The sequence below is a fragment of the Prunus dulcis genome, unplaced genomic scaffold, assembly GCF_902201215.1.
Source record: "Prunus dulcis unplaced genomic scaffold, ALMONDv2, whole genome shotgun sequence".
Taxonomy (NCBI): Eukaryota; Viridiplantae; Streptophyta; class Magnoliopsida; order Rosales; family Rosaceae; genus Prunus; species Prunus dulcis.
Window position 1 is genome coordinate 938 of NW_023010496.1, and position 11,249 is coordinate 12,186.

General features: G+C 39.1%; 3 protein-coding genes across 3 annotated transcripts; 1 reads left to right on the plus strand and 2 right to left on the minus strand.

Moving 5' to 3' along the window:
• The first annotated feature begins 1,239 nt into the window (after window positions 1-1,239).
• Window positions 1,240-1,776, plus strand: LOC117613683 (DNA repair protein XRCC3 homolog). The gene has a single exon (XM_034342264.1). The coding sequence runs from the start codon at window positions 1,240-1,242 to the stop codon at window positions 1,774-1,776; it is 537 nt and encodes a 178-aa protein (XP_034198155.1).
• Window positions 1,777-2,500: 724 nt separating this feature from the next.
• On the minus strand, window positions 2,501-4,189 carry LOC117613684. The gene has a single exon (XM_034342265.1). It carries the CDS (start codon window positions 4,187-4,189, stop codon window positions 2,501-2,503), a length of 1,689 nt encoding a protein of 562 aa, XP_034198156.1.
• Window positions 4,190-6,329: 2,140 nt separating this feature from the next.
• LOC117613682 (pentatricopeptide repeat-containing protein At1g79540-like) lies at window positions 6,330-11,243 on the minus strand. The gene is made up of 3 exons (XM_034342263.1): window positions 8,744-11,243; window positions 8,172-8,251; window positions 6,330-7,302 (listed from the first exon to the last, which is right to left on the minus strand). The coding sequence occupies exon 1, from the start codon at window positions 11,183-11,185 to the stop codon at window positions 8,828-8,830; it is 2,358 nt and encodes a 785-aa protein (XP_034198154.1). The 5' UTR covers window positions 11,186-11,243; the 3' UTR covers window positions 6,330-7,302; window positions 8,172-8,251; window positions 8,744-8,827.
• Between the last annotated feature and the right edge of the window lie 6 nt (window positions 11,244-11,249).

Here is an 11,249-nt window from a genome sequence, read left to right on the forward strand (position 1 = left end):
TTAATCAACCCAACTGTTTGAAATGAAAACTTCCATCACATTAACTGCTGCTTACAGCCACTACCTTCCCCACAGATTTAACTCACATCGCATTTAGTCCCCTGTTGTTCCAATTAAGTTGTACAGCAGCCAACAATAAATATCAAAGACCATGGCCCATAACCTCACACCAAACCCAACGATTTCAATTACTGAAGGAGGGGAGACTGAAACAGAAGCCAAGTCACCGAATTCACTCCCTGCAGACTTGGTCCATGGCATACAGCAATGTCAACGTAATACCATGTTTTGGAAAAATCTTCATGCAGACATAGTTTCAAAAATTGTGGAGGGCCAAGCTAGATGGGGTGTCATAAAAAACCGCACAATTCGCTGTCGTTATCATGCGCGCATGCATCTCCTACATATAAAGAGAATGAAAGAAAAAATTGAACTTGCCCCTGCCACTGCAATTATGGTATTCAAGGAATCAGAAGCAATGGCCAAGTTGAAGCAAGAACAAGTGGAAAGGGGATTCGAACTATTTCGTAAATTTGCAATAATTGTGGATTCGGCAGGAAACTGGGCCAAGATCACTGTGGCCGGGGTCATGAATTTCATGGGTCGCGGTCACCGCACTTGAAGAGTATGCAACTTCGAATTTGTCAACAACAGGGAAATGGAACTATGAGGTCGCGTATTTTTGTATTATGTAACGATAGGGTGGCCTGTGGTTGTATTATGTAAGTTTGGAAATAGGAATGTATGGAATGATGAAGCCTCATTTTGTAGGGAAATGGAACTATGAGGTGGCGTACTTTTGTATTATGTAACGATGGGGTGGCTTGTTGTTGTATTATGTAAGTTTGGAAATAGGATTTTATGGAATGATGAAGCCTCATTTTCTATTTCTGCGTATACAGTTTATCGGTCTCCAGTTCTGTGGCGATATAGCTGCAATATATATGCAATAAACATGCGGATAGTGGCAATATTATGTCAATATCAGGACAATAGAGTAGTGATAGAGTCACAATATGATCCTATTAGAGGACGTACTGCATCAGAATATGGTTTAAATTATATGGTCCAAAAATATACTAATAAATAAACAAAAAAGTAATTACAACCTGGAAAAAGGATGAATTAAACATTCCTTAAAAGATAGATGTCCTACAGTACAGACCTTGAAAATGAACTCTATATATATATAATGCATGCCTTGTAGCACCATCACATCCCCCCCTAAATGACACAAACATGACCCCCCAAAACCTCATGCTCCTTCCTCTTTCAACCCCTAAATTATCCATTGGATGCCCAATACTAGATCACTGCTTTGGGGGTGGGATAGCCTGCAACTCCATAACAGAATTAGTAGGGGAGAGTGGTTCTGGGAAGACGCAGCTTTGTCTCCAACTTACGGTACGAGCTCAGCTCCCACCCTCACATGGTGGACTAGGGGGCTCCTCCATCTACATATTCACAGAATTCAGCTTCCCATTTCGTCGATTGCAACAACTAGGCAACCTTTATCATGCATCATACCCCAACTTAATAAGGTTGGAGCCATTGGAAGACATATATGTTCATGGTGTTCATGATGCTCAAGAACTCATCCATGTCCTTGGAGACATAGAAGCATTTATTGCCATTGATCACACCCACCTACCTGTGAAACTCATTGTCATTGATTCCATTGCTGCATTGTTCCGATCACAGTATCAAATAAGTATGGGTTGGCGGTGGTTGTCACCAACCAAGTGGTGGATTTTATTGGGCCACATCATGGAGTGAATGGGGTGAGGTTGGGAAACTTGGAGTCCCTGGACACATCAGGTAGACGGGTGAGTCCAGCTTTGGGACTGGCTTGGGCACATTGCATAAATTCAAGAGTGTTCTTGGCAAGACATGAGCAATCTATTGAGGTTGACATTCGTAATGCTCCTTCAACAAGTATATGTAGTCAAACACATAGGACATTTCACCTTGTATTTGCCCCACATCTGGCCTATGCATCGGCCGAATTTGTGATAAAAAAAAAAGGTATAGTCGGAGTATCACAGTAACTGTGTAATATAGGAATTCTAAGAACTTTAATGTTTTGGATCCATTTGGAATTACATTCCAGTCCCTTTAATTTCGCACTCAAATTATAATTGCAATCAGAAAGCAATACCAGTACAATAAAAGGTCAATATAATGGCAATCTGTGAGCAATACAGAATGCTGTAGCAATGCAACCCAAATAATGCAAATTTAAAAGAATTCCCATTCAACATAACACGAAACCCACCACAAATAAAAGTTGAGTTCACATGACCTACCAAAGCAACACAAATCTTATTGTCTAAGATACATTGCGCAATGGAATATTGTTTTTACAGGTGCTTTTATTGTGGCCTGCGGAACCGCACCTTGAGCACTTTCTTCTAATGCTGCCCTCTCCTTGAGAGGGAATTCTTAACTTCTTTCGTCTGCCTGGCATGACCCTTGCCATGGGAGGCAGCACAACTCGACTTCAAACATCTTCAGGAGTATCCCACATTCCGTGAGGTTGTACCGGGTAGATGCTATCCGAATAAGCATCCATCCAGGTTTTTCGAGTGTAATACCGAGAAGCCTTTGCATATACACTTACTTTCAAGAAGCGGCAAACTGCAACTACATGCTTGCAAGGTAGCTGCTCAAGCTGAAACTTTCTACAACTACAACTGTTGTTCGTCAAATCTACGAGGCCGTCCATATTACCGTCCAAAACATTATCCTGTGCATTATTCACTTTAACCACATTCATCCTTGCAGCATCCTCCAACCTGTTCCTCAACTTCTTCTCTCCAAAATTGGGGCACAATGTTGTTGTGCAATTCAAAGCCAACTCACGACGTTCGGTGAACCATTTCACAAGGAGATTAACAATTTCCCCTATCAAATGAACCACTGGCAGCATTCTTGCAAACCTAAGGACTGAGTTGATTGACTCCGCAATATTTGTTGTCATTACATTGTAGCGGCGTCCATCCATGTGAGCTCTAGACCACTTATGTAACCCTGCCTCTTCAAGATATTGAGCAACATGTTCCTTTCGCTTGATCTTACGAAAATGACAATCAAATTCAGCAATGGAATAAGATTTCGCAGCCTTCTCAAAGTGCATAAGTATGTGATCACGCTTTTTCAACTTGAAAGTTCGTTTCATGTTCCCCTTCATATGATAAAAGCATATGCCATGTTGTGCAGTTGGAAAAATTTTGTTCCACACATTCTCTATGCTAACATTGCGATCAGAAATAATAACAAGATTGGGACACTCACCAATGGCTTCATGAAGTTTAGTGAAAAACCAATGCCATGATGCATCCGTCTCCAAATCCCCGATCCCAAAAGCAAGAGGATATATATTTCGATTACCATCGAATGCATTTGCTACAAACATAACACCCTTGTACTTGGATTTTAAATGAGTGGCATCCACGGCTATATCTGGGCGCATGGAAGAACGGAACCCTCTAATACATGCGCCAACCGCCATAAATAAATACACAAAGTGATTGTTCTCATCAGTTCGGATGTCAGTTTTTGTGCCGGGATTCATACGCTCCAATTCATAGCAATAAGCTGGAAGGATATAATATGCCTCCTCCGTTGATCCTCTAATGGACAATAGAGCTAACTCCCTTGCTTTCCAAGCTTTCGAATAATGGATGGTGCAACAAAAGTTGTGTTTCACATCTCTCATAATGTCACTTGGTGTGTATATTGTCCGACAATCCTTCAACTTCCTTTTAAGTGAACTGGCTACAAGTGCTGCGGTTGCTTGACGATGCTTGTCACTTACAAACCTCAAATCACATTCATGGACAGTTGTACACCTCACAATCATGAAGCTGTATTCTCCAATTCTCGATGCTTGGACCCGCCATGGGCATGGACGTTGAGAACAAACCACAAGCAACCTCTTAGTGCAAGAGAATTGCACCTTAAATTCAAAGTGGCCTCTTAATGCCGTCAACCGTAACTCCGTCAACAATGTTTTCTTACTAGAGAAAATTTGCCCAACTGTAATTTTCGGATTCCAATCGCTTCGGGAAAACCCGCTGTCCAAATATGCTTCTTCATCTTTTACACCGACTGCATTATACCGATTTTTTTCACCCATTTGACTCCAATAATGTTGACGAGTGGGTTCAGATTCTCCTCCTAAACGCATTTTTGGCAACTGGCCAGCTGTGTTCAAGCACCCCAAATTAGGAGGGGCAGAGTACACTGACACTTCATTTCTTTCGGTACCATTATCACCACCATGCATCTCCTCCACCTCGCTAAAATCAATCATATCCATAAAATCTGTCCCTACTTCACCTCCCAAATCAGTGACATTTGTATTATTCAAAGTTACTTCATTGCTTTCAACAATGGCAACTGAAGAATGACCCATCCGACTACTATCTGTCGTGATATGCATACTATGAACTACATCATTTGTCAGTCCTTTATCTTCTATACTCACGAGTAAGGGAGCTAGTTTTGAAGGTGTTACCTCGGAATTGTACTTCATAAAAAAAATTGACATCATCATCGTCCTCAATCTTTATGTGCTTCCACTCATTCGAGGCCACCAAAACTGAGAATTTTAAGCAAATCTTGTCTTCCCTGATGTTTGTATTACCAACCTGATGCACACGGTCCAACAGTTCAGCAAATTTGATGGTCCGTGGAACTATTAAGCCTTTTGAGTCACCCCCTTCATATTTGCACATCTTCTTCGAGGTGACCCATTTTCCATTGTAGCACACGAGAATAACAATTGTCTCCATTTATGACCATGACAAAACAACATTTCATTCACACAATAATATAACCACAATAAACATACAATAGAATAGCAATATAACCACAATATAACCGCAATATAGCAGCAATATAGCAGCAATATAGAGGCACTATACTAGCAATATAACAGCACTACGACTGTAAAATAAGAGGAACACAACCACTGTACACTGGTAACACATCAGAATCTCACTATACAGATCTACTACATCAAATTGAAAATCCCAAGTTTGAAGATTCACATATCCAGACCAATCTAAATGGAATTGGTACAAACCCAGATGAATGAGCATGAATATTCAACAAAACCTAACCCAAAGACATTAAAGCCAAAACGAATTTAACACAAACCCAAACAATCAAACTATAACTCATTTCACATAATCCCACTGATATTAACAAAATAACCATGAACAATACCTTTTCGGGGTCGGCAATCCACTACAGATTCAACGTTGCAAGCAGCTATTCAGAAGACATTGCTGAAGGGAAGGGTTCGCGATTCCAAACAGAGAGCAACAGATCGAGTAGGGGAGAAAGAGATAACGAAGCTACAAAGAGCAACAGATCGAATAGGGGAGAAAGAGATAACGAAGCTACAGAGATAAACGGCTGCGGTATGAGAAAGAGAGCAAAGACAGAAACAGAGAGTTGTGCTAGAGAGAGAGAGAGCCAAGATAGAGAGAGCCAAGACAGACCCAGAGAGCTGTTATAGACAGCTACCAAAGAGAAAGAGAGTTGTGCCAGAGAGAGAGAGCTGTGTGACCTAAGAGAACAGACCAAATTTCTGAACTTGTGAAAAATCAGCAATAAAGGTACAATCATTTTATATTTGTAGGTGATAGTTCCAAATTTTTTTAAAAAGGGTGGTATTTTCAGTTAGAATTATGAAAATGGTGGCATTTTGGGCTATTTCCCAAAAATATATATACATATATATATATTTATATTTAATACACGCGATAGTTTCTAAATTACATGAAAGGGGAAGAATTTCTCACACACACATTGGCTAAAAGGTTATTTTTTTTGTAAGTACATCTAGACTTGATCCTAAAACCTACTTCCTTTGCCACTTGAACTCAAGCTTTTGGGTTCTATTAAAAAAAACTTCAACTTTTGGGATGTAATAAATTTTTATTAAAAGGGATGAATAATTATATTTTAAATTTTTTTCTTTTTATCAAGCAATATTAGATGAGCGGATATTTCGAATGGTAAATGCTCTTATCACAACCACTTGAATTACAAGTTACTACTTTTAGATAATGGTGTGGGATTTTTATTTTCTTTGTTTTGAGAACTTGTATAAATTTTCAAATGATTCAAATTAAAGTTAATCAAGGACCGAATATGCAAAGAATTTCCTTTTTCTTTTTTCTTATTTTGCTTATAGCAAAGGATTTGATTTTCAACCGGAGCGTTTCAACCATACTTGAATCAAGAAAAAAAACATAAGCTCAGATGATGATCCATCTCCCAAATCAATGCCAGCAATTAAATTGATTTCCTCGGTAAGCAGTAAGTATCCGTTGAACATTGTTTGCTCAGAACACTATGAGATAGTTTGTCCTTGTTACATTTATCACGTACATAGATATTGCTCAAGTAATTATCATAAGCATATGCTTCAGCTATACTAATTATTACACCATATCTCAGAAGCCTTTGAGAAAAATGGAACCCACAATAGAAACAGAAGATCCAAGATGCACGATTTTTCGCGGTCGTTACAGCCTCTATAAAATGAGTAACCCACTGCTCAACCTTTTAATCACATAAAGAGAAATTTGTGTAATATGTCAGATGATATGCTATAACCTATTACCAAGACTCCACAACAGAGACTGGCATAAAGAATATTGCTAAGAGAAAGCAATATTGAGTCTTGACCACACAAAGCATGCCAGAAAGTGCAAAATTACCAGCTCTTATAGCTTGGTTTGCATGCTAGGCTTCCTTCTGCTAAAACGGACACCCTCCTAACTACAAAAGCTAACTGTTAACAGATTTCCTGCCAAACTTCTTGCTGACTTGGGTATCCATGATAACTAGCTAGGATTGCTGGAATGGCTCTTGTTTGCTAATCTATCCTCCTGCAAAAATTCCTACTGCTCCTATAGAATCAAAAGCTTGAAATCTGACTGGAAAGTCCAGAAACTCCTCCCATGTGGCATCTTCCTTAGCAGCATTAACTTCCATTAAAGACCGACCTCAGTAATTCCTCCATTGCTCTTCTTCACCTTTCATATATCCAATATATCAACAGGCTGCTCTTGTATGATCCCATCAGTATTGGTAGTAGGCAAAACATTGTAAGGAGAAAAGATGCCTTGTAAGGCATTACAGATTGGAAAACTGGATGTAATTTTGAACCACTTGGAAGTTGCAGCTTATAATTTACCTTTCCTACCTGGGCAAGAACCCCAAATAAGAACTTGGCTGTGACAAGAGTGACTTGAAAGAGAAGCATGTCAGCAAGGAGCCAACCTGAGATACGCAAGACAATTAAAGAAAATTAGTACAAGAATATGTCCATGGAAAGAAATGAACATAAAATATTTAATTAAAAACATCAATCTGTCCACTTAACCACGCATAATGCATATCCATAATTTAAACTTAACGAAATAAAGAAAGCAATGGTTTGCAAAATCCATGATTGCATAAACTGGAATAAGAGGGATTTACTTGCTGGGAGGGTATGGGTTTCAGACAATACAGACGTGCATTAAATAAACTCCCTAGGTTATAACCAGATATACCAAGTCAAGGGAGACATCAATCTTAGTGAACCATTGAGAAGAAGTCAATTTATCAGGCTTATCTTCAAGTCTAGATCTGAAAAACTGAATACCTGGCAGTAATCTTATTGATGGCAGCACATATACTTGCTCAGTTTTTTTTATCCCAACAAAAAAATAATACAAGTTCCTGAGAAACCTTAGAATGGTCCAATACAAGTGAAAAATTGACTTGGCTTTTTTGGGCTGCGTAAAAAGAAAACTATCAATCATATTTAATCATCCCAAAGCCAAGTGTCTGAAGCTTATTATAATTTATATCAGGGGAGAAACTTATAAGAAAACAACATAATTAAAGCAAAGCAAAACCTATCACACTTCAGTTGAATTCCTTGTTAACAAGAAGGAAAAAAAACGATATTTAACAAATAAATAAATAAATATCATTGTTGTGCAAAGGGTAGAAAAATCAATAGTAGACCAGGATGGAGAAATCATAGATATTACAGACCCATCTATCATATAACCAAATAACTGCATCTTATTAAGATTTCATTTGAAATTCCAAACACTCTCAACACATGCCTTCTCGGCCTGATTTATGAAAGAAGATACCTTTCTCACCAAGGCCACAGGCTTGTCACAATTTGGGTTAAACAGGTGAAACATGCAGTCCTCCCCAAACACAGACATATCTGCAAATACATAATCACACACATTAGACTATGAGATAGCAGGAAGGAAAAAAATAAAAACTGAATAAGCCTTTTTTTCATGAATAACGTGCTTGGTGGAAGCTTAACTACTAATGAGTATACACATCAATCGAATGTGCCAGGCTCGCAAGCGATGATCAATGTGCCACATAAGGAAGAAAATATATATAAAAAAACATGATAAATGCTTGTAATTTATTTGTTTGTAGATTTGTAGTTTACCCTTTTCTCCACAAATACGAGCTACAATGAAACAACACCCCAAGCTTTTTTTTTTCAGTTCTAATGTTTTTCTTGCATATACAGAACAAATACCAAATTTCAATCCTCCAAAACAACACTAATCATAACAAAGAAACAAAACACAACATGTAGAACAAAAAACAGACAAAAGAATACACAAATTAAAATCATAAAATAAAAATTAACCATCATATCAAATGAAGTGAGAAGCAGGAAGAGAGAAGTTACCTTGCTAGCAAGAATCAAAACCCCAAGTAGTAGTAATTGCAGGTTCAGGACACGTTTTCCAAGAGACACGTTTTCCATTTCCCTTTAGTTCATGTGGCATTCTAGAAGAAATTTTGTAGTTTGGTGCAGATAAAAATCAAGATCATATCCAAAAGATCTCATCCTACTAATGAGATCAAGGGCGTGATCCTTTTTGTCTTGGGAACGAAGAAGACACTTGAGCAGCTGGTTGCATATTTCAGGCATCAACATGAAACCCTTCTCCAGAGTATATCGGAAGACACCTAACGCCAGGTCCAAGTTCCCTTCTTTGCAGAGACCATTGATCAAATGTACACAACTTGGTGGAGTGACAATGACTTTGTACTCGTCAAGAACAGAAAATATTCTCAAAGCTTCATGTACTCTTCTCACCTGACACAAACCAATTAGCAAAATGGTGCATGGTACTAAATCAAAGTCTTTGAAGTTTACATCCATTTCCACTAAACCTCTGATTGCCTTCTCAGTTTTCCCTTCCTTAAAGTCTTCTTCTATTGCTTTGATTTTTTCCTCTTCTCTCAGAGGAAGGTTGCTTAGATACTTCAACCAAAGACTAAAAGCTAAAGAAATCTTCTTTCTCCTGCAAGACCAAGTCATCAGTGATTTATAAACTGCAGAGCTAGGCATGCATCCATTCTTCACCATTTGATCAAAGACCACAAAGGCATCCTCTTCTCTATCAACCCTTTGCAGTCCATCTATAAGTGTCCCATATGTAATAGAATCTGGTGAGAGCCCTTTCAATTGCATATTCTTGAAGAGCTTAAAAGCACCATTTATGTTACCAGCCTTGCAAAACCCATTGATTAGAATGTTGTAAGTGATGATGTCAGGTGTGACCCCACTATCAGCTAGCTGCGTCAGAAGTTTGTAGGCCTTAAGAATCAATCCTAACTCACACAATTGCTCTACCTTCGTTTGAAGACTGGCACTGTCAGTAATCCGATTACTACCTTGAGAAAGACGAAGAAATAATGAAGGATTTCTTCCTATCTCCATCTTGTAAAATAATAAGTGCGCTTCCTCAAGCTTAGAAGCCTTACAAAGTCCATCAATAAGAGCATTGAAGGTCACAACAGAAGGGACACATCCAAGCTTCTCCATCTCATTGAATATTTGTTGCGCCTCCCCTACCAGCCCGTTCTTGCACATACCACATATGAGAATGGTGTAAGTGCAGGCATTAGGGAAGCAATCTAGCTTTGAAATATCAAGATGAAGAGACCGAGCTTCATCCAAAAGACCCAAATCACAGAACCCTTTAATGACAGCATTATAACAGTAGGCATCGGGAACCAAACCTCTCTCATTCATCTCGTTCAAGAAATTCAAAGCATCCTTAACCCTGCCAGCATCTGATAACCCCCGAATTATTATCGTACACAAGACAATGTCAGGTTTGATGCCCTTCTTGATCATTTTGCTATACCACCCATGAGCTTCATCAAATCTCCCAGCTATAAATAAACCATGAATCAAGCAAGTATATCCATTGAGTCCGAGAACATAACCATCCCTCTCAAATGATCTCAAGAGCGCATAAGCTTCACCAATGCTGCCTGATTTATAATACCCATCAAGTAAAGCATTGTAAGTAATCAAATCAGGAGGACACCCACTTGCCTTCATCATTTCAACCAATGTATACGCTTCATGGGTCCTCTTTGCCTGGCACAAGCCAGAAACAACAATAGTATAAGTTATCGTATTGGGAGCAATACCTCTCTGGGTCATTTCATCAAACATTTGAAGCGCGTCCTGAGTTTGCCTCGTTTTGCAGAACCCATTAATCAAAATGTCATAAGTATTTCTACTGGGACTATGATTTGACTTCAACATCTGGTTATATACAGCTAAAGCTAGCAAAAACAGTTCTTTTCGCACCATAACATAAAGTATCGCATTGTAAGCAAAGGCATTAGGCTTACAATTGAAATCTTTCATCCGGCCAAATGTCTCCACAGCCTTTTCAGCCATGTCCAATTTGGCATAACCATTGATCAGCACAGCAAAGGCAGCAGAACCAATTGGAAGCCCGCAGTCTCTCAGTTGTTCAAGTGTTCTCCAATAGAGTTCAAAGGCATCGTCCCTGACAAGCATGTCAATGACCGAACTCTGAGACATTCGGCTGCAAAGCCTCATCCTTTTGGTTGCCCAGATGAAGAACCGGAAAACCAATCGTGGGTTTGTCTGTTCTCGGATCACATAGCTCACTATCTCACTGGAGAGTTTGGGGACTACGGGTTCCAAGGCACTCTCCATATGGTTGACTGTTTCAAGGATGGTAAGGACCTCATTGGCAGTAACAGTCGCCTCTGAACAGGTGTTGAAACAGCGACGCCATGGGGGTTTGGGAGTGAAGTAGGAGATGGGTCGAAGCATAGGAGGTAGGAGATTCATTCTGTCATTGTTTCAATGGATGCATTTTTCACGCTATTTGCTTATGGCTACGCTTTGCAATGTT

Bases quoted from the DNA above. Each gene is read 5' to 3' on its own strand.
- LOC117613683 (XM_034342264.1), top strand. From the start codon at position 1,240: ATGACCCCCCAAAACCTCATGCTCCTTCCTCTTTCAACCCCTAAATTA.
- LOC117613684 (XM_034342265.1), bottom strand. From the start codon at position 4,189: ATGCGTTTAGGAGGAGAATCTGAACCCACTCGTCAACATTATTGGAGT.
- LOC117613682 (XM_034342263.1), bottom strand. From the start codon at position 11,185: ATGAATCTCCTACCTCCTATGCTTCGACCCATCTCCTACTTCACTCCC.